Source organism: Seriola aureovittata, chromosome 16 (genome assembly GCF_021018895.1).
Source record: "Seriola aureovittata isolate HTS-2021-v1 ecotype China chromosome 16, ASM2101889v1, whole genome shotgun sequence".
In the NCBI taxonomy this organism is placed as follows: Eukaryota; Metazoa; Chordata; class Actinopteri; order Carangiformes; family Carangidae; genus Seriola; species Seriola aureovittata.
In genome coordinates this window covers 8963933-8986851 of record NC_079379.1, presented here as the reverse complement: position 1 = coordinate 8986851, position 22919 = coordinate 8963933, and the positions used below count along the sequence as shown (strand labels likewise).

Below are 22919 nucleotides of genomic sequence, written 5' to 3'. Positions count from 1 at the left end.
TACGTCCTGCAGATGTTAGCAAATTCAATGAAAAGCGCTCACATCTTAAGGGAAGGGGAAAGAAAAAAATGGGGTGAATCTTGTGTGAAAAAAAAGGAAAATATATCCTTTCCCTTCATTCCTTCCAGTTGCCTGAGAGGAAATATTGTGTTGCTGTTCTCAGCCTAATCCACTGTGGTGATGGCAGGCAGCATCTTGACCATGCTGAAAGAGAGATGTGGCAAGAAAGGAGCAGCAATGTAGAGAGGGACGGGAAAAAAAAAACACGGGGGAGGCATGAGACTATGAGTGCTAACGTGTGTTTATCTGCTTGTATGCGTGTGCCTGCGTGCGTGGTGACAAAACAAGAGTTCATGCATGGACACAGATGGATTCAGGGTAAAAAAAAGGGAGGGGGGGGGCAGTTGCTGTTGTGCTTTCAGTGGTCCAGCAGCCCCTGCCTCCTGCCTTCTGTGGAGTCCATTAGTGATTGCATAATGCTAGACAGACAGGGACAGAGTGAATGCACCCCCTGAAGGGCCGGACACTAGCGCGGAGGTAGGTTGCTCCGCAGAGTAAGAAACTTGGTGTTCCCATGTGTGTGTCCGTGGCAGATTTGTTGAAAAAAAATAAATAAATAAATAAAAGAAAAAGAAAGCAGCAGGTTTTTCACAGTCAGACACACCACAAGCGGTTGCATGCAGGGGAGCTGCTTGTGTCCTCAGTTTGAGGAATTCTAGGTTAATGCAAAATAAAAGAGCATCATTAAATATACAGCAGGAGAGGCTGTAGCCACAGCACAGCATATGACCTCTGCTTCTGTGTGGCACGACATAGTTTAATTTTTTTCTGCTCCATCATTACCCTTTTATGCTTTTATAACAATCTTAATTTGGTCATTTTTATCGCATATTGCATATTATCCTTTGCTGCCCCTTCTTCCTGTATATGTCCTTCTCTTGAATAAAAAATGATAGAAAAGAGGAAAAATATTTTGTCCACGCACTGCAGATGGGCATTTTACTTATTCATTGTGAAGTTCATTGCAAATATGTGTTTTAAGATGAAACATATTGCTTTTATCACTGGAGAAATTAGACAAAATGTCCAATGTACACCCCTCATTCAGGCTCTGAAAGCTCAGTGCTGTGCAACAAAACCAGCCAAGTGTTGCATTCAGTTCAGTAGCCTTGGAGAAGGTGTCAAGAGGATTAAAAAAACACCAAGAGCAGTGGAAAATACTAGGCGTTCAGGATACATATGAACTTCATATCAATCTATCCAATAATCATTAGTAGTGTGCGTTATTTATTCTTGATGCATCTAGTGAATGATGTGTGTAAACGTTTGTGTATGTGTGTGTGTGTGTGTGTTTGTTTTGCAAGAAGTGTGAGTTGCCTAGAAAAAAACAAGTTGAGATGAAGGTCAGTGTGTGCGTCTGTGCTGTTCATTTCATTACCACCAAATCAGCAGATACAAAACTGGCATTCAAGCCAGAAAATGAAACTCGAATAGCACCGTGGGACCAACATAATAACATCCCTGACAATACACAGCCTGCACCTTTTCCCCTCCTTCCAAAAGCCATCAAAGGCCTCATGTTGAAGTCTTGTATTTGGTACTTTGGCCTTTTAACCCCTGAAATAATATATGCTTAGCATTTCTTTTCTTTTTGACCATTTGAGGGCAGTTTATCATAGCAATCTGACCTCACTTGCCCTTTTGAGGAACAACTAAGACAGCTTTCACCCTGCATCATCCTCTCGAATGGGGTCAGTCCATAACAACTGCACGGGAGGAAAATATAAACAGATACGTGAAATCTTTCTTGAACAGAGATATTCCATGTAATTCTGAGCCTCTGTGTCTTATATCCTCCCATTTCCCTCTCCCTCCTTCTTCCGTGACACTCCTCAGTTTTTCCTCAGCCATCCTTGGATAGTCCTTGGATCCTTAGTTCATACCAAATTGAGCCCAGCCATCCCCCCACCCCCCTTTCTGAAGTGATTCCTTTGAGTCCAGCATCAGAGTGCTAGACAGCACACAGAACCCCCCTGTAAATCACAGATGTAAAGGGAGGTGAACAACACCCACACTTCCCACCAAAACATGACACAAATTACAGACCACAACATCTGGTGAGTGGCGTGCAACGAAACACGGCGGGGCGGGCTGAGCCTATACAGCCTAGCTTAGCCGAGCCAAAGTCTTCCTCCTCGATCACAAAAGTTCTTGGAAGCAGAGGGGTGGAAAACGTTACAAAACCTGTCTGAGAGAAGAGCTGCAGGAGAGAGCAGCTCCATGTTCACCAGGCTGACCTCATCTAATGAGAGATGTGATAACAACACAGCAGCAGCATCCACTGTGCTTTGCATTTTACAAAACACTATTACAAAGAGCATGAATCCCTAAGTGGTAAGCAGGGAAGCAAACCAAAATACAAATGTAGAAAAAAAAAACTTCACTAGCTTGGTAATGAAATGTTCCAAAGCCAGGAGCAGCTAGTTTTTTCTATTCCTTTTCAAAAGCCACTGAGTATTATACTGTACCCCTGTGATGTGATGGGGTAATTAAAACACAGCCAGATGTGCCTAAAGCAGGTTATCAACCGCTTGTCAACACCAGTGCTAATATTGAGAATCAATGTCACGTGTTAGGTTCCACTGAGGCCTTCAGGGGACAGATAAAGGGGAGGAAGATATTGATCAGGTTGAAGTGTGTGTGTGTGTGTGTGTGTGTGTGTGTGTGTGTGTGTGTGGTTATGGACGGCCTGTGTAAAGTATGCCAACCTTATACCTTTTTATAATCCTATAATGGACAACTTCACATTTTGCCGAAATAAGTTGAAACTCATGGGATGTCATACTTTAAGTGACAAGAAACATATCACTGTGTACATTGTACTGCAGTACAACATAATATTGTCCGAAATGCTACCTTTGGGAAACTTTTAGCTGTTGTGGCTACTGTGACAGAAAATTGTTTTTTCAATACTTTGGGTATTTGTGAGGCTATAAATTGTAGTAGGGAAATATTGTATCCACTCTGTGTTTGTTGCAGAGCTCAAGTGTTGTGTACACATACACAGCCCAGGTGTTAAAAAAAAAAAAAAAAAAGATAGTATAAAACATGTTAAAAAAATGCATTCGGGGTGACCTCATGCAAAACAATGAGTCATTAAAACAACAGTGTCTGAATCAGCTAATTGGACAAGCGGCTCTAACAGAGGAGGAGGCACTGCGCCAAGCGACAAGTCACAACCCACAGAGAAACAACAGGAGGGGACAATAATGACAGGGGCTGCACATGAAAGTGCCAAAATCTGTCATTCCAACAACCCGGCCAATTTGCAGGGTGACGCACACTCAGTTAGAGGGCACCACACTGACTTGAACCTGAAACTGGATTAAGGGAAACAGCAGTGATGAACAATAACAACAGTGTATGGGTTTTAAATCAGGCTGCTCTTCATAATAAGAAGGTGAAAATGAATAATTGAGAATGAAAGCTGGGATATTGCTCAGGGGAGCCATATTCATTTTTGTCCTAATCATTCAACAATTGCTACAAAAATGAAGCAAGATTCATCTATCTAGTTTGCTGGATTGCTTGAATAACAATGACATTTACTCAATAATGCATGAACCAGCGCAGCTGTCACAGGAATCGACATCTTAACAACAAATCATCATAATACAGCTATAATGCTCCTATAGATTTGCTCTGTGCTCCCTACTTAGTCATTTTGTTGATCATATCCTTCATCTCAGATGTCATAAAGTCTATGATATTCCTATTCCATGTGATTTTTCATAATTCATAGCTTAACATTCAAAGAGACATTTAAGCTACAAATGCAAAGATGTTGAGTGAACTTTAGCTATGCATGTCCCTTTAAAGTATAGCTCCATGTCACAAAAAATCAAAACTAAGGCTGAACGCCTATAGGTAAGTAGTGAGAGAAGCACATCGACCTCTGCAGGCTCTTTGAGAGCATACCAAGTGTATTTAAGTGTCTTAAATTACTTCTTTTTTTTTTAATTGTTGTAGTAGAAGTCTTGTGCAAAGTGGCAGCATTGTCTTATCTGCTTGGTTGTCCATCACAAAGATTCAATGGGCAACCACGTTTCAGACATGTACCTTCCAAACTACTGTTACTCGTTTCACTGCTCAGTCCATCAAACTACAGCAGCGGGTTTTTTTGCACAAAATGGAGACAAACACACGTGAAAAGCTGCAAATGCTCAGAGGTTTTCCTCAATCAAACAGCCCCCTCAAAAAAACACAGCAGCGAGTGGACTCATACGTGGACCCAAGTTGCCTTTCTCCCCCACCACCGCTACAGTAGCTTTATAAGTTTGCTTTCCAAAAAACTTACCCTTTCCCCGGAGAGGACGACGGTCAGACCGAGAGTCAAAATTATCCAAATGTTCCTCATTATTCCTCTTTATTAATTAGAAACGCGTTGTTACGGGCGAAATGTCAAGTCTTTCCCCTCTTCTTCTTCTGTCTCCGTCTCGTTTTCCTTGCACCCCTCGCTCCAACTCCTGCCGCTTCTCTCTCTCAGGAGTGATCCCACCGGATACGTGTTGCGTTTTGGTTATTCCTCCCCCCTTCTCTCTCTCTCCAGGCACTTATTTTTTTCTATTTTTTTCTTATTCTTCTGTGTAAATTTGACAAAAATATATACACAAACAAGCACGGTTTTAATTGCAAAGTCCTCCGCGCGCCTTGTGTCAGTGAAGATCGCACGAGACACCTAGCTCGTTCTCCTTTCTCTCTCTCTCTCTCTCTCTCTCTCTCTCTCTTTCTCTCTCTCTCTCTCTCTCTCTCTCTGTCTCTCTCGCTCCCTCAGCGCTCACTTCAAGTAACGAGGACAAAGTGAGAAGCACGAGCACGGGGCTGACGCTCCGGTGAGTGCGTGCGTGCGCTCTTTTTTCGACCAAGTCACCGCGAGACAGAGAGAGAACTCGCGGCAAAGTCGCCAAAAAACACGAAGCCAATAATAACACCTCAATAATAACAAATCAATTAAACTGTTTATTGACGCGCTGAGATTTATATTAGGAATTACTATTGATTATTGTTTTAACACTGGGGCCGGTCGATAACAAGACTGCATGAGGAAAAGCCTCAAAGCTAATTGAACCATTTATCTCCAAGTCGAGATAAAGATCATTAATTGCACTATAACGAGGATTCCCACAATTCCATTCAGTAGCTGCTCTAAATCACAATCAAGCGTTATTGTGTCTGTGATGCAGCAGTGATATAATGAACACATCTGATTACTCGTTTATTGCAGCTGTGTTTCAGCATGTAATTAAATAAACACACCGCCATTTATAGGCATTATGAGCAACGCACACAGCATTCTGTTGAAAATACACTACACACCAGAGATGGAATTTAACACTAAAATGAGTTAACATCAGTTTCATGCTATAGGACCTTCCCCAGTCCCGATGAGTTCAGCCATTTATGGGCAAAGTCGCCCCCTGCCGGTAGAAATGAATAACTCCCCCACAAGTCTACACAACACTATATTATTCAAAAAGACATCCTTGATAATGGAGTTGTGTACCTGTAATCTTAGTTTTGTAAACTTGTACATTTAAGTTTGTACATGAAAACCCTAATTTACCCTTTTGTGCATTCTGTTTTCCAGTTTACCTCTGGTGGCCGTTTGAGGGTTTCTACAGATTTCTATGATAGATGCTGAAGTGTTCTTAAGTAAACCATTAGGTTCTGTAAAGCCATTAGAAAGATAGAAATGTGTCTCACTGTTACTGGATGTAGCAGCTAAAATGAAGCTTATGCTTCAAAAATTATGTTCCCTATCCTTATTTGCAAATTCTTTGTGTGCAAAACCTCACTTCAAAGGCAGACATCGGATTTTTTTTTTTTTTGCTTCACAAAGTTTTCAAACAAAGTGTTTACAGGCAGGAAACTAAGAATTAGTTAAGAATTAGAACATAGCTGAATAACCTTTGACAAAAATGTTGTTGACAAAAATAAGATTCCAAGTACAAAACTCTGCTTTCAAGTGCACTTTTTTGAATGATTACATAAGATCACCCTTGCGAAGACCATTATATAGAAATGAAAAATCAGTGCACTAATTAACTCCAAACCATGTGTAACTAAAATATTTTTGAAAAAGTAATTTTGTCCTACAATTGATTAAAAAAAAAGTTAGATTTTTCTTTCCATGTGGCAGCCTTTAAATGGTGTGCTGACAACACACTTGCCAGCTTAAATCTTCCATCTCACAGTCAAATCATCACTAAATCATTCAGAACAGTGGAAACAGCTTTTCCCCACAATTTTTTGAAGACCGCTAAAACCACCTGATAATAGTCTTCCCTTTGTGCACAGTAAACCTTTCAACTCTCCTGATCTCAAGTACTGCCAAACAAAATTCAGGCACCATCTTGGCCACACGTCACTTCAATAGCTACGAGGTGACTTCCTTGAAATCTTGGCTTCAGTCAACTGCAGTATATGTGCATTGGTGGCTTTATACAGTGGCTTTAATACGTTATACCCCAAAAATGTATGCATATCCATAATGATTTGGATAAAATGTCAATATACTTAACTTGTCTTGGTGCTGGTGTGACATTGCAATAAATGCATTAAACTCAATTCAAACAGTATGTTTAACCAGTTTAATCACATGATATCTCATCCTTGACTTGGTTTAACCAATGAACCTTTAACATTCAGATGAAAGAGAAGTGAGTCACAGACAAATTAGAAGGCTGATTAGCACCAATGCTGGAATCTCTCAATTTGAAAAGGAAAAACTTGACATAAATCATTCTGATGTCTGGTTAACAAGCGCATTTCTACATCATGTGTGCAATGAATCACTTAGCAGTGTCTGTTTGGAGATTTCACTGGTATTCACTGTTGGTGAAGCTTTAATTCAAAACAAAGATAACTCCAGCTTTTTAAACAGCACTTTAAATAATTTCAGTTTGACTTGTTGAATTATGATTTTCACAGCAAAGAGGGAACCACAATGAATGGCTGATGACCCTGACTGATTTTATTAGTTTGGTCCCAGTTTAAATGTTTTAAAAATCAATATTCAGTGTCAGGGACAAAACTGGGTGTTAAGATGAGGTAAAAGAATTGTCTATTGGGATTTAACTGGAATTATATTCTGCTGAATTTGCTGATGAAGTATAGTGTATTTTCTTTTCAACATGTAATTCTTTACATTGCTAATGATTGTGCAAAATCAGACTACAAGTTTAACTGTTGCGGAGTCAAACTGATTTAAATACACAATACCCACAAGGCTACTCTACAGTCTGACTTTTCAGAAAATTTGTTCGAGTTCAAATCAGTAGGCATATAACTCTCAAGTCTTTATGGTAAATATGTAGCTGTTAGGAAACTTAAATAATTGTTAGCTTAGCTTAGCATAAATACTGGAAACAGGGGAACAGCTAGCCAGGCAGTCAGAAGTTAACAAAATCTTGCAGCCAGAATCACCTAAGTTTATTATTGAACACATTATCTCTTGTTTGTTAAGGTCACACAAAAATCAAAGTGTAAAAATGACAATTATTACTCTTTTTATGGGAATTTTGTACTTTTTCTTGATCCTGACCAGTAACTTCTTGGACTCTTTACTAGTTGCCTGGCAACTGGTTCTGGCTAGGAAGTAGTCTGGCAAAAAGGTCCAGTTAAAAGAGCAAAGTTATTGCAAGCAAGATACAATGTTTTCATTTATGGGCTTTAGGGTGGAATCAGTTTTCTCAATAAGGATATTTCCCAAAATGTTGAAGTACTTCTTTAATGCAGTAGTTAATATTACGACCTGCCTTTTCTTGTAATTCATAATGCACACCCTGAATGATTACAGATGTAGTCTCTGTTCCCTTTCAGAGTAGCACCTCTTAGAATATTCATTGAAGCCAGTGACAGGTACCTGTTCACTGATAAGGCAGATTTCACTCTGTCAAGTATCTGACTGCTTGCCTGGTATAGCCACACTGCACTGGAGGAGGAAGACAAGAAGAGCAAGAGATGAGACAGCGAGGGAAAATGAAAGTAGCCATCAGGGGACATAGACAAGACAGCAGGGGAATAGGGGGAGGAGTAACAGGTTCCATTTGACCTGTACAATTTTCTCTTTCTTCATCAAATTCTTCATCCTCTATGACCTGAATAGAAACAAACAACAGCAAAAAAATGTGGCAGCAGCCAACCTTACACAAAAATGGGTAGTACTTGGCTTCATCCTTTTGTGTGTAGGAATGTGAATTTAAACCAAGTACAATTCAAATTAAAACAAAAATAATTTAAAATAAAATCTTGTGACCCATCCCCCACTGTAATGCACAATCTTCCCAGGCCTCATCCCTCTCCTCCTCAGAGGGCTTAACTCTACTCCTGGTGTCCCGGATTACGCAGCCAATTAGGGCGAAGGCAAAGCCCCTTCTGCTACCGAGCCTGGCTGGAGAGTGGTGTATGCAAGTGTGTGTGTGTGTGTGTGTGTGTGTGTGTGTGTGAGTGAATGTGGTACCAGTTCATGTAACCGTCAGCCTGGTGTGAGGAAGCACAAAGACACAGAATGATGCTGTTGTCTAAAAAGAAACCTTCAGTAATAGTAACAAATAAACTGTATGTGAAGGCTGTATAATTTGATTTCCCAAATACAAATCCTGCAAGGTGAATTATGCATGCAATGTGCCGGACTTCCTTCATTTTCTGATGTGATATGAATATCATTCAGCCTCTATAGAAAGTGAAGACCTTCAAAGTTGTTAAGAATTTCACAATTTATTCAACAGCACCACCAGCTGGCAAATAAGAAACTGATTGAAATTCAGAGGCAACTCCTGACAAATTCGGCATATGTATGTGTATGTGTGATGACAATCCAGGGAGGTGTTTTTGAAAATGAGCCACACACGAGGAAAGCCGAATGAAAACTCAGGTGCTACCTGAATCTTTCTGTTTGTTTTTGACCCTGTGGGCTGTGCTGAGGAATGCATTTGTGAGTCTAAGCACATCCCGCGTTATGCCAATGGAAGAAGTCAAAACACTCTGTCTCTTTCACACATGCACATGCAACTCATTCAGTATCTGAGAACACTGCCTAGTGGTAGCTGCTGAGTTTCTAGTGTTTTATGTGAGCGGTGCTGCAATATCTGGTAGTGCCCGTTGACTTGGATCCCCATGAAGGATGACCTGCTTCCTTGAATATGGATGGCCAATATGATCCTCCCTGTTGTTAATATCACTGCCTGGCACATGGTCCTCATCCTCATCCTCATTGCTGTTGTTTTTCTGTTCATCATTCTGGCTGAACTGTCTCAATGGCTTACAAGAATTCCAGAGCTAATTAAATGAAAGAAACTAAGAAAGAGGAAACATAATTTAATTTCATACAGGCATTAGATTTAATTCTGTATTTAAATGTCAGTCTGTTATATTAATACATTTTCCTGCAGTTCTGTGTGAATGGTGTAAAAATTGTTTTAAAAAGTTAGTCACAGAAAAAGAAAGCAGATATTATTCAGCTAAAACCAGACGGAAGAAAATTATAGGGCTGCACACTGTAGCTCCCTTATGCAGTTTTAATGAGCTATCCACCAGTGACATTTTGAGCTACATGCTCTTCTTCAGACTCAAAACAGGACAGGGCATTTTTAATGTTACTATTAGGGAAACACTGATAAAAGAGTCAGTCAATGTTAAAAAGCTTATTACAATTCAGGATCCTTTATAATAATTATTAACAAGATTCAAATACAGCTTTAAAGTTACACTATATATTTTTTAATATTAACATTTAATCAAATACTGCATTGTAAAGTAATAAGGATCACTTTAGTGTCAGACCCAATCTATAGAGCTTTCAGTTCACGCTATGTGTCCAGCACAAAACAGCAGAGAGATAAAACTAATGAGTGGCTGGTGAAGAAAGTCAATCAGTAAACAAAATCAAAGACCCAGGTATTTTTTTATTGAGTGTTGGTTGACAGCTGGTGAAAACAGAAACATGGCAACAGTAGGACGCTCATGTAGCTATGTATCTGCTTAATGCAGAGGTAGGTAATTGTCCTGGTTAGCACGTTAGCAATAAGCACTTAAGAGGTTTTAAATTACGGTCGTGTAAGTAGGTTTATTTTGTTTCTGCTCCTAGTGGTCACAAATCACTTCATGAAACTTAAACTAATATGGCTCTGACTATATGTCTGACTTCATTGCACACAGTAATGCAACAGATACATGATATCATCAATCATGATAAATCACATCCTCCTGAGAGCTAAACGGGACATATTCTGTGATGGTTTACACCACCTGAGTTTGGCCAGCTGCTGGTTGAGCTCCTCCATCAGGGCCTTGGTATCACAGTGCCCGGTCAGCAGCAGGCTCTGCCTCCTGGCCCCGCTGCTGAGGAACAGATGGGGTGACTGCTCTTCGGGCAGAGACTCCGTGGGTGGGGAGCGCTGATTAACTGTAGTGGGCCAGATGCCTCTTGGATGTTCTGGGTAAAAAAAAAAAAAAAAAAAAAGTCAGATCAAAGAGCAGGGTCAAAAACTGTAATGTCATTTAAACACCATGGGGAAACTTACATTTAAAAGGTTGTATTTGAGGAAAGACAGAGGAAAATGGATTTCATTGTCATTCGTCATCATGTTAATAGTTACTAACCCTCAGATTCAACAAAATACTATGATACTTAAGAACTATCTATACATATAGTAGGTCATTCGCAGACAACAGTTGTATAAGCATTTACAAAAGGAGAAATTCCTCACATATTGCATTTTGTCATACATACTTATAATACTCATGGTGAAAACCTAGACACATATCCAGAACTAATTAATCAGGGAAGCTGTTATGGCTGTCAACCTCAAGACTCATGAGTTATTCTGGAACAAATATAAAAAATATATACTCTAATGTCCTTTTTTTTTAAACCACAATCATTTCAGTGTCTGCAAGACAGCTGGAAGTGGTGCTGAAGCTATTGCACATCATGTTGTGTACATCCAGCCTCAGGGGGAGAGCGAGCATCAAGCCCAGCTTTTGATTGTTTGGTCTCAACCTGAGTGACAGCAGGAAAAGAGCACTGGGCCTCTGACAGCTTACACAAGTGCCAATCTTGTGTCAGACACAGCAGAGCCACATGGAACAGGCTGTCTGACAGTCCTTCCTATCGGACAAAGCTATGAATCTGTCTACATCAATCATACTCCTGTCAGAGTCTTGGCATATCTATCATACACAGACAACACTAGTGTCTGAGCTATTAAGTTATTTGCTGTATAATATGTTGAATCAGGGGCAGACTTGTTAAATATATTGATGGTTAGACGTAAGAATTTATAAATAGCAAATCCCAAGGGAGGAAGATACTGAAAAGTCCATATAAAAGAATATGTGGGGGTAACAAAATCACAGAAAACAGTGTTATTATTGACTTGATCAGAATCACGAAACGCAATCTTTGAATGTGCAGGTGCTCATGGTTAAATTCACAGAAAACATTCACAGAAGTTACTGCAAAATGTGACTCCTTGGTCAACGAATTCTGAGACTTTACAAACTCCACAGGGCCATTATGTTCTGTAGTTGACCCTTTCTGACTGGTATGTGGGGAGAGCAATAAAAAATGTATGGGATAAGTTCACAGAGATATGAACCTAAGTAGCAGTGTAACATAAGGGGTAAAAAAAAAAATGCAGTTACTTTTCGTCAATCAAAGATTCTTGTACCCTTAAAAAATACATGTACAGTGACAGCAAGTACTAAAGCCACCTTAATTTCACTTTAATGTACCTGTGCTTGAATGTGCTTTTACATCCCTGTCTCCTCGGGGTCAGCCTCTCCCGTCTTCACTGAACCATTAAGAGCAGTGGAGGTCGTTCCTGAGTCCCCATCAGTTCGGTTCCTCAGTGCGGCGTTGAAGGTGTCAGAGTACAGGAAATGCCCGCCAAACGTCAAAAAGGCCACATAATGGAAGACGCTGTAAAAAGCACTTTATCCTGGAATCAATTCCTTCTTAAACTCGTTTGATGAGACATTTATCCATTTTTTTTTCGGGAATTCATTGAATGAGCATTCAGCATCCATCCTTCCTGACCCGACACCCAGGCAGCCACTTATTCTTCTGTGTTTTTAAAAGGTCACAAAAGCTATTTCTGTCCAAAAAAAGGTCACTTACAGAGCAGGCAATAAGCTACTGCTGTTAGCGTGATATTTCTCTCCCTGTCCACCCACCTGGCTAAATACTGGAGGGAGCCTGTCAAAGCAAAGCACCTGTGTTATGTCAACATCTCCTACCACTAACTAATTCATTAAGGCCACCAGGCATAGCCGGCACTCAATGTCGTTCTGTTCTGCTCCCTGCCGTCTACATTCACAGATGGTGGACTGGCCTTGACTCCGACCAGCTGAAAGCTCTGTTTTCTTGTGTGCACATGAGGCAATGCAGCTTCAACAAGCTAAGCTTCTTTTCTAAGGAAATAATGACAGGTCAATCAGTTACCATAAGAACATATTAATTGGAACAGTCTATTTGCATTCAAGGTAAATAATAGATATTGTAGCAAAAGGCTCCGATTGGTCGACCACTATTCATGGACGACGCAATCTTTTTAGCACCAGGTCTAACATTCTGTGAGTTGCAGGGCTGTTTGTAGCAAGTACCAATATTTTAGCAGTACATAACTATCGAAAGAAACGTGAGGATAAAGAACAACATTTAATGACCTCAGATACAACTACACAATCACAGTATAGGAAAAAAATGCCCAGTTGATCAAATCTCCAATACTAATGAAAGATTCTAGCATGACACTCTCTTTGCAGTTAAGTTCATTTAAAAAGGTTGTTTAAAGACAACTGTAAAAATTTTTGAGTGGCCCAGCCTGAGCTGAGTTGAACCCAATTGAAAATTTCTGGAGAGACCTGGAAATGTCTGTCCACCTATGGTCCCTATCCAACCTGACAGAGCTTGAGAGGATCTGCAGAGAAGAATGGCAGAAAATCCCCAAATCCAGGTGTGCATAGCTTGTCACGTCATACCCAAGAAGACTGGAGTGTGTAATCGCTGCCAAAGGTGCTTCAACTTAGTCCTGAGTAAAGGGTCTGAATACTTATGTCAATGTGATATTTCAGTTTTTCCCTTTTAATACATTTGCAAAAATTTTAAAATTCTGTTTTGGCTTTGTCATTACGGGGTATTGAGCATAGATTGATGAGGGGAAATTGTAATTTATTTTAGCAAAATGCTGCAACATAAAAAAATGTGAAAAAAGTGAAGGGGTCTGAATAATTTTTGAATGACCTGTACGTTCTAAAGTTCAGCTGAAGCTAATGAGGCTACAGCAGTCTGAGTTAGCCAAATCCAGTGGGTATCTACCAAAGTCATGGTCCTTATAGATCCTAAGTCCCTCTTTTTCTTACTGCCCCTCCACTGCATCTTAACAAGGAAACACTCTCTGGAGGAGCACAGAGAGGAAGATACTAAAAACATAGTAACTTTGGAGGATAGCTACTTGATTTGTTTAACTTAGACTATTGAAGGCTCATATTATCCTCAGCTTAACCTTTGTAGGCATTTTTTGTCCCCAATCTCTTACATTGGCATTGCGTTATAAAGGGATCTCTTGATGGCCTGTATGGACAGCAGGAACAATTACAACAACCAAAAAACTGAATGCTGTATCAAGATAGCCTTGAAAAATGTGAATCTATCCTTTTAGTGATTATTGTATCATGGGCTGTGGTGAAAACATTGAACATGAGTGATATAATGCAGCTTTGACAGCAGGGCTTTTTAAATGAATATCAGAGGATGTTTGTCACTTCCTGTCAATAAGTCCCAACAACTTTGCAATATAGAGAGCAATGATGCACAGTGGATATTAGTTCAGTCAGTAAAAATACATTTTACTGGTAGGTAAATTGTGGAGTATTAGATGGTTTCTTGCAGGTCTTACATTGGGCTATAATGACAGCTGAGAGTTGGAATGGTAAAATGGTAAATGGACTTTTCTACTCATATCGACCACCTCTTCGCTACAAGCCATATTCACCCATTCACATTCATTCAGTGGATTTTTTATGCGTACTATACATACCATGCTTTTCTGGCATTCACACATGCACTCACACACTGATGATACTCACCTGTGATGGGCTGTGTGTTGATGTTGTTCTGTCTCCAGGTCCATGATCAGAGTGAGTTAGGAGACAGCCAGTTTCTTTTCAGCCAAGGTGATGGGAGGAAGAGAAAGTACAGGTAAAGACAGGTCACAGACATGGGTGGAAAAAGACAGAAGAAGAAAGGCAGAGAGTGTTACTGTGATAAAGAATACCACACCTTGTAATATACATGACTGCATATATAGTAAAATAGACAACTCCAGTAAGTATGCTTACTCCATTACAGGCTTAGGTTGATTTCCCAGGGACAGGTAAAGGAGAAAGGAAGCTCTTCACTCCTGAACACAGACAAGGAAGAGATAGTGCTGAGTGGCAGGTCTTTTCATTCAATGTACTGGCAAAGGAGATGGTGTATATGTGTAATTCATCAACACAGCCAAGAAGCAGAATAGAACAGGAGGCAAATAATTCTCCTATAGCAAACTGACAGCCACCTCTACAAACACAAGGAGCTTCATCAGGACAGGGTCAAAGGTCATCTAGCACTTACTAGGTACGGAAAGGTGGCATTCTGTGGCTAAATTTAGTTTTACTTGATCTTGATATTTGATATTATTTGACATGAAACGTGATTTGTCCCATAGTCATAATTTGGTTTCATCTTTTTTTTTCTAGGGATACTCAAACATATGCTGTGGTGATGGAGCAAATAATAACAAATGCAAAATGAGCAATTCCTGATTCCTGTGCATTCATAAATAGCAAATTCCTATTTATTCAGCAATTACCAACACTTCGACAGGAGGCAGGGAGTAGTAGCTGACCTAAGTCATGCAGTATTAGTGCTAAGACTTCAACAACATATTGACACTTGCATTTAACATCATCAGTGGTGAAGTGGTCTTCTCGCCTCTTCATTACAGAAGACCTGTCTGCATTCAGGTCAGATGAGCAGGACTCGGGCTCTTTCTGATACTTTGGCGCCCCCTATGGTTCGATGAACAGATCTCAGCCAACCTGAGTCGACAGCAATGATGGACATGTGCAGGTTAGTCTCAAATGTTAAGAGCAAAACATTATGTGCCGTTATAAAAGGAGGAGATTACAAGTCATTCTCTTCCTTTGAAAATTAAACACATTTCGTGAACGACATAAATAAAACAAAAAACAAGCTGCTTGTTCAGTGAGGCCTACCAGGCTTGGCCTGCACGCTCCTGAAGCTACTTGAAATTGGCAACGGTTTGACACAAAAACCGACTCCTGCTGGACTAAAACCAGTAAAGAGTAAAGACGTGTACTATATTTAAGTTTATAACGACGTTTAACAGGTGTAGCTAAACTTGTAATGTGTGGCTGTTGTCCTCACCTGTTCAGGACTCATCATTCCACACAGAGGTGAGGTCGGCTGCTCCTGAAATGTACGTTTCTGGTATATTGTTCTAGCTGCATAAATAGCGGTTGAAACATTGACTGCCACATTTTAAAACGTTTTATTTTTATATAACGTCTTAAAAACACATAAAACTTTTATACAGTGGCGCCTTACATTTCTGGGTTTCTCGCGATATTTTGGCATTTCTGTAAACTCAACTGTTCTGGATAGCATCAGAGCATCTTTGCTAGCTAATTCTCCCTCCTGTGTTTGCTAGAGTTAGCCGTTTCCACAGGGCCACAGACAATTTGGGACAAACTGGACTATTGACGCAACAGTATGACGATTTTATATTGTTTTTATAAATCTTGTTTTATCAGCTTCATATTTAATGGATTTTCCTCTATGATAATTGTTTTTAATCATGGCATTTCTTTCAGGAACCCTCTACAGAAAACATTATACCTCTCTTTGGGGCCCTAGAGACCTCAGCTCTAAAACATGTTTAAATAATGGGTTTTCACATGCTCTGTATCTGTGATTGGTGTTGACAAAACTTTTAAAGCAGGCTGCCCTTCCCAGATTCCAAATTAGACTCTAATATTAGGATTTTCACTATGTTGCTGGAGTTTTATAATATATATGTTCAAGAGAGGGAGTTAGACCTCTCTGTGCTGACACTGACCACAAATGTATATGTGTAGTCAGCTTTTATCAGATGTTCCCAGAAGCCCAGTTTTTGGCAAAGGGATATTACTTCTATAGCCTACATTAATTTGTCTTGGGTTTCAATAACATGAGGAAAAAGGAAAGAAAATTGATTTTGCAATTATTATTATTATTATTTTTCTCACATACAGCAGTGGGGTCTGTGGGGACCCAAATAGCAATAAAGTAAAGCAAGATCTAAGTATAAAATGGGCTTGGATTCTTAATGTAATCTACTTTTTGTAGATTTCATGAAACTTTAATCTGTTTTTGTTGTTTTTTCCTCCACCTACAATTTCACATCATAGACTGATAACTGGATGATATCTGTTCCCTTTGGATATATATTTGTGCTTTGTGGAGAAAGGAAAGATTTCAAAGACTGATATTTTATACATTATAGCATCATTTTACTTTTTTATTTATTTATGTTTTAAAGATTTCCTTCCTTTGACGTTGTGATTTTCTAGCTTTTCAGTTTTCTCAGTTGCATTTTATTTAAGAAAAATAGTTCTATAAATGTATAGAAATTGCCTGGTTAAAACTGTTAATATTGTCAGTAATACACAAAAGGTGTCTGATATCCAAGTTGTTTCAATTAAGCCACAGACATCTTGTTACAAAACATGTTTTATTTCGTCAGGCATTGAAAACAGTTTATGTTACATTACTTAATTATTAATTATTAAAATTTGTGAGTAGAAATTCTCTTGACATCTTATTTCCATTCACCTCTATTTTCCCCCAAAACTGCGCTTTATCAAGAAGATGTGTAAGCATAAAAAAATTGCCTAGGACCTGTGTTTGCAAAAAAGCCAAAGATTTCTGCACTCTTTAAACTTACAAGATAATTTTAACTGCTCTTTAGAGTGATGAGGTGTACATTTTCGGTCAGGTAGTCCAGCCCCCAGCCTCGCTGTCTGTCTGTCAAGGCATCCACCGAGTGCACCAGCTCGATATCACAGCTGTTCCCTGAGGAAAGGAAATGCACCATTAAAAAGCACAAATTCATCTCTATGACTGTTAGCAAAAAAAGTACTCACATTTCTAATAGGGATCAGGTATCCAAGTATCACCTCTGCTCTTCACATGTTTTGGCTAATTTATAAGCCTTAGTTTCATGATTAGTGTCAACAACACTTACCAAACAGGCTGTGCACTTGCTCATCAGGCACAAAAAAGGGAGGACCTGAAAAACAAATACAGTCACAAATATGTTTCATCTTTCACCACATTCATACAAATGCACAGGTCCCCTGCAGACTTCGTAATATACAAAATAAATGATAAACAGAAGGATATTTCCTTTTGCTTTAAGACCTGATAGGTGTCCACACAGTGCCTGATGTTTTACAGACAATATTGACAGCTACCTTTATATAATTCGGGATTGTACAGCAAAGTGTCCAAAAGGTATCTGCAGTCTTCAGCCATGAGAGAGATGATGAGAGCAGTATACCTGTGGTATTGTAAGAGAGAATAAATTACCATAAGTCAAATTCTAAATTTAAACAGTTTCATGCGGTTTTCATTGCATTTCAGGTTGGTCTGAAATATAAACCATCTGCTTCTATGTTGGGTCTTAAAAAAAAAAAAACAATATAAAAGCTCAGTGGAGGGTTCAGTCTCATCTTACTTTTCTCTGTCTCTTGGGTTGATAGCCACCAGAGATCCCCTGTCCCAGATTGCCCCGAACTGACCCTCGATGGAACTGTGAAATTGAGAAAAAGTAATTGTAAGTAAGGAACACACACCTTTTTAAGACACACACACACACACACACACACTGGTTACCTACCTGGAGAAGTTGTACAGGTCACATTGATATAAGGAGATATTTTTCTCTGAGCTCTGCAGAACAAAGACAATGTGGATTAACAAACTCTTTTTCTCAGTACATGTGCACAGGTAGAGCATACTATAGTGTTTAGAATTTTTGAAATGATGCTGATATCTGTGTGATAACATTACAGACAGTAACACTGGATTGCTCGCTGCATCATTCTTGCATGTTCCGTGTGTATGTGAGAGAGAGAGAGAGAGAGAGAGAGAGAGAGAGAGAGAGAGAGAAGAGAGAGAGAGAGAGAAGAGAGAGAGAGAGAGAGAGGAGAGAGAGAGAGAGAGAGAAGAGAGAGAGAGAGAGAGAGAGAGAGAGAGAGAGAGAGTGAGTGAGTGAGAGAGTGAGAGAGTGAGAGAGTGAGAGAGTGAGAGAGAGAGAGAGAGAGAGAGAGAGAGAGAGTGAGAGAGAGAGAGAGAGAGAGAACTGAATCCAACACAGGAATGGCAGATTCTGCCACCAAAAATAAAACATACAAAATGTTTATCATTAACATTGTCACCCCTCACCCTTTCTGCATATATACACTTTATCTACCTTGTAAACCTTTGCTCCAGGTATGGCAGGGACAGGCTCTTCACTGTAGGTCAAGTTGTTCTCCTCAAAGAACTGTTTTATGGCCTTTTCTGATATCTCCACCCCAACCACTGAATGGCCCATATCTGCTAACCTGGTATTCACACAAAAAGGAGAGAGACCTTAGAAGTACATTGTTTTCATCACTGAGAAAATGTTTTAATTATAGGGTGTTTTTAATAACAACTGGTATTTTTAGCAGAAATGATAACACCAAAATGGGATCCTTATTGGATATAATAAGCTGTTTCATACCACTTCATATCTACTGCTTTCCCACAGAGAGGGAAGAAGAAGCGAACTCCTGTCCGTCCGGCGAGAACTTTATCAATATTGTTCTCCAGCATCCTGTCAAAAATAGAAAACCGCAAAACCAATATTAACAGCACACCACCAGGCGTTCCTGCTCATTTATTCTTAATAGCTAGTTATATCACACTCCATTTAAACTTATTAACTCTAAGAAAAACTTGTCTCCAACAAGCCCATGAGCACCCAGGCTGTGTGCCTCTCTCTCCCTTCTTTCTTTATCGCCTTCCTTTAAATTTTACCATTAAATTTACTAAAATTGATAATAATAATTATTATTACTGTTATTAGCTTTCAGTATTACTTTCATCAGTAGGAGCATTACAGTTACCATTACACTATTATTGCTGTTACAGCCGCTACTATCACTACTATTATTATTACTGTCATTGCATCTTCTTGTTCTTTTCCTCTGTGCTCTCTCTTGCTCTCTCTTTATCTCCTGCGTGCACACTCTCTATCTCTCCCAACACAACTGGTCAAGACAGAAGGCCGCCCACCCTGAGTCCAGTTCTGCTCGAGGTTTCTGCCTGTTAAAGGGAAGTTTTTCCTTGCCACTGTTGCCTAACCCCTTGGTGGGAATTGTTCTGGTAAATAATATTATAAGGAGAAGGTCTAGACCTGCTCTATTTGAAAAGTGCCTTGAGGTAACTTATGTTGTGAATTGGCGCTATACAAATAAAAATTGACTTGACATACAATCAGAGTGAGCTTCGAGGGTGCAGCACGTGAATGAAAGTCCTTATTTGCCTTGTAAATAACTGATTTGTTTGTGCAGCTTTTTCTGACATTTTCACAGGATCACTGACAGGGGGTTATGTTGTTAAATCATACATGCATTTGCAAGACTTTTTGTTCTCCCTTATTCCACTGAGTAGGTAGAAGAAAGTATTAGTAGTTTTTTTTGTTTTTTTTTTACTTGTGTACATGAGGCTGATGGAAGCCAGTTCTCTCCTCCTGCCAGCGTTCCTCCCATTCTCCGAGTGCCATGACCCGATCCGCCTGCGGTGCCAGCATGCTGGATATGTTTGCCTGACTCTGACAACTACAGGGAGGGGAGAAGAGAGCAGAATGAAGAGAATAGCATTTGTATCTGTGTCTGGAGCAGACAGGTGAGAATGCATGATACACACTTTCACACAATCCTGCACACACACACGTACAACAGCTGCACAGTGTGTGTGTGTGTTAAATATGGAGGGGGGGGCACTGGATTGACAAGTAGCTACATGTTGCACCAGAGCATTAAACAAGCCATTAGTGAGCAGTTAACAAGCTTGTGGGGTTACAAAACCATGATTCTCATTGACCCAAGTTTGTCTGACTCCACTGGTTGATAATTACAGAAGAATAGGATAAAGGAGCCAGAGCAGACAGAACTCAGGTTAAAGGTTGTGTACATTTATACAGAGTAATCTAATGTGTAAACACATTGCAAAACTGGAAAGTCAGAGCTTGTGGCCTCCATGGTTTTGTCCCAGGAATAACTAATCCAGCATCTTGAAATGAAAGCATCACGTGGGTTACACAACTCTGACGTAAACCAAACAGCTTGCATAACATGAGGTCTTTCCTATTGTAAATAAATTAGATTTTACTGCTTTGAAGGTACAAAAAATAGGTAGGACATTGAAAATGCCCCAAAATGACTTTCTTTTAAAGAATAGAGCAATGGAACTTTTTAATATTATGACCTGAAGGAATCATATATATATATTAGCTACATAATGGTTTCACAGTCCGAGTCATGCTTACCTAGCAGCAGCCTGGAGCAAAACCAACCACAGTACCACTAAGTGAAAATCTGAGGCCTGCATGTTTGTCAATTCTAATCAAACCCGTACCTTTCCTTACTGAAGACGGCTTATGTTTGATCAACAACACACCAGCAGCAGCAGCGGCTTCGTACAACCGTTTAAATCAATGGTTTATGTGTCTTTATTGACCTCAAGAAAGTCTGTCAGGCAGTCGTTTGGTTTGACAATCGTAGCGACAGCAACAGAATCTGTTAGACAGCAGTTCCTGACAGGTTTTACTCAGGGATAAAAAGAACTCCCAATTTCACCCGGTTTTACTTCTGGTTTGGGAGGAGCCTAATGCTGCGTTCAGGGTGCGTGGAAAATATGGGAATGTACCACTAGTCTCATACAACGGTCCTGTAATAAATCATACCTTTTATGACATGTATAATGAAGCCGTAGCTTGCAGTGTCCACCACCCTTTTTATATCATAGAGGGAGACTAAATAACAAAAATAAATCTCAGTATACCAGAAGACAGCTCAACAGCGCCAACATACTCATCCTCTAAAATATCATAAAGTTGATTCAACACCTCTTTAAAACAGTTTAAAAACCTGAACAGTTTCACCTTCACAAAGGAAGGATTTATTGCAGGACTGTTGCATTAGACTGTATCCTTCCTAATGAACTGCCAACCAAGTGTGTAAGAATACTGATCAACTCAGCCAGCCTTGTGTTTTTTTTATTAGTCTTTAGTTAGTAGCTTATACATCTTCTCATTAATTCATAAATGAGTGTAGGTATATCCGTAAGCAGCTACCAATCTACGAATATAGGATAGGCCTACTTCCAAATATTTGTGTGCATTTGTATTTCTTTTTATATATATGGATGAATAAGTTAAAAAAAAATCTTCCTTTTGTTTCTGTTACTGTGTGTATGAAATACAAAAAATGGGGGGAAAAAAAGAAAAACCATGGAAATATATCAGACATTTTGTGTTTGTACTGATTTATGATTTAATTAGAATAGAAAAAGAAAAAAACTGGCATAGAACACAAATATTCAGCTAAATGTGGTAAATGTTATGTGGTTCTCCATGGGGACTAGCAATGGTCCATGAAAGGGTCCTTAGGGATTCCCAAGCAAAATTTTAGAGCTAATTAATTTGCGGTTCTATAGAACCGTGCATAATCTTTTCTACAGGGCGGTTGTTAGCAAACAACAGCGTTGTCACCTTGGCTACATTAATTAAATTTACTTGGTTACAATATAGGCTACATCTTTTCATAATGGTCCTGTTAATTTAATTCCAAATCAAATCCTGTTAATATACTGAATTGCATAACTCCCAATAAGACTCTATTGTAGAATAATCCATCCACCTGATATGAGCAAGTCCAAATTGAACTGGACCTAAACAAAATTCTGCAGGATGGTAAGTTTGTTAGAGCTCTAAAGTTCATTCTTGACCTTGGGAACAATAGTCCTATCCAAAATAAGATCTTAACTTAAGGGCCACTCACTAGATTTTCTTGTTTCTGAAGCTTTCAACTGTACCTCACAGTCTTCCTCAACATGTTGAATTTCATGAAATGTCATGGAGAATGGTATCTTTGCTGCAGTGTAGTGCAATTAATTAGATAATTGATTAGCTGCTCCACAGAAAGTTAATCACCAACTATTTCGATAATCAATTAGACATTCATTATTTATGTTCTTTTAGCAAAAATTATAAAACATGTAGGCTATTGGTTCCAGCTTCTTAACAGACTACTACTTACTACTACCACTATTACCAATACTACTACTACTACTACTACTACTACTAATAATAATAATAATAATAATGATTGATAATAATGATTTAAAATGTACTTTCAATTGTCAGTGTTTAATACGATTTATTTATGAAGTTATTTTCTAACAATTGTGACATTTTGATTCTGGACGCACTCTTTTCTTTTTCCTGAAACCACATCCAGACTGTGACAGCTGTCACTAATCCTCAGAAAGCCTCTCCACTGTTCAGTGATTAGTCTCCCTTGCTCAGTCTGCCTCTCTCCACACTTGCTGCGCTGCGTCGGAGTCAGGAGACAGGTCCAGGGATAAGATATCCTTCCAACAGTGGAATCAGAGGGAAGCAGAGGGCGGGGATGTGATTTGTTCCGGACGCAGGGCGGCGCAAGAGTCTCAGAAATGCCGGTTTCACTGTGGAAATAAAGGCGCTGTGTCACCTCAGCTTTGT

General features: G+C 39.4%; 2 protein-coding genes and 1 long non-coding RNA gene across 5 annotated transcripts in view; all 3 read right to left on the bottom strand.

Moving 5' to 3' along the window:
- The window catches only part of sdc2 (syndecan 2), a 42868-nt gene extending 38019 nt beyond the window's left edge, over nucleotides 1-4849 (bottom strand). Inside the window, exon 1 of the mRNA XM_056399779.1 lies at nucleotides 4358-4849. Coding sequence (XP_056255754.1) covers nucleotides 4358-4417 — 60 coding nt within the window. The 5' untranslated portion in view covers nucleotides 4418-4849. The remainder of the gene's footprint in view (nucleotides 1-4357) is intronic.
- Nucleotides 4850-8892: 4043 nt separating this feature from the next.
- LOC130183865 (uncharacterized) lies at nucleotides 8893-14465 on the bottom strand. Of its 2 annotated transcripts, XR_008829897.1 has the most exons (5): nucleotides 14404-14465; nucleotides 14152-14225; nucleotides 11797-11983; nucleotides 10309-10495; nucleotides 8893-9357 (listed from the first exon to the last, which is right to left on the bottom strand). It is a non-coding gene; the product is annotated as an uncharacterized LOC130183865 (long non-coding RNA). The 2 variants fall into 2 exon arrangements; XR_008829896.1 differs by lacking the exon at nucleotides 8893-9357 and having other exon boundaries at nucleotides 9946-10495.
- A 2354-nt stretch (nucleotides 14466-16819) lies between these two features.
- Nucleotides 16820-20915, bottom strand: LOC130183472 (probable thiopurine S-methyltransferase). Of its 2 annotated transcripts, none has more exons than XM_056398921.1 (9): nucleotides 20774-20915; nucleotides 19849-19974; nucleotides 18876-18968; nucleotides 18582-18714; nucleotides 18006-18058; nucleotides 17844-17918; nucleotides 17581-17666; nucleotides 17352-17396; nucleotides 16820-17179 (listed from the first exon to the last, which is right to left on the bottom strand). In XM_056398921.1, exons 2-9 carry the CDS (start codon nucleotides 19944-19946, stop codon nucleotides 17061-17063), a joined length of 702 nt encoding a protein of 233 aa, XP_056254896.1. In that variant the 5' UTR covers nucleotides 19947-19974; nucleotides 20774-20915; the 3' UTR covers nucleotides 16820-17060. The 2 variants fall into 2 exon arrangements, with proteins under 2 accessions (XP_056254896.1, XP_056254895.1); XM_056398920.1 differs by having other exon boundaries at nucleotides 20685-20842.
- Nucleotides 20916-22919: the final 2004 nt, after the last annotated feature.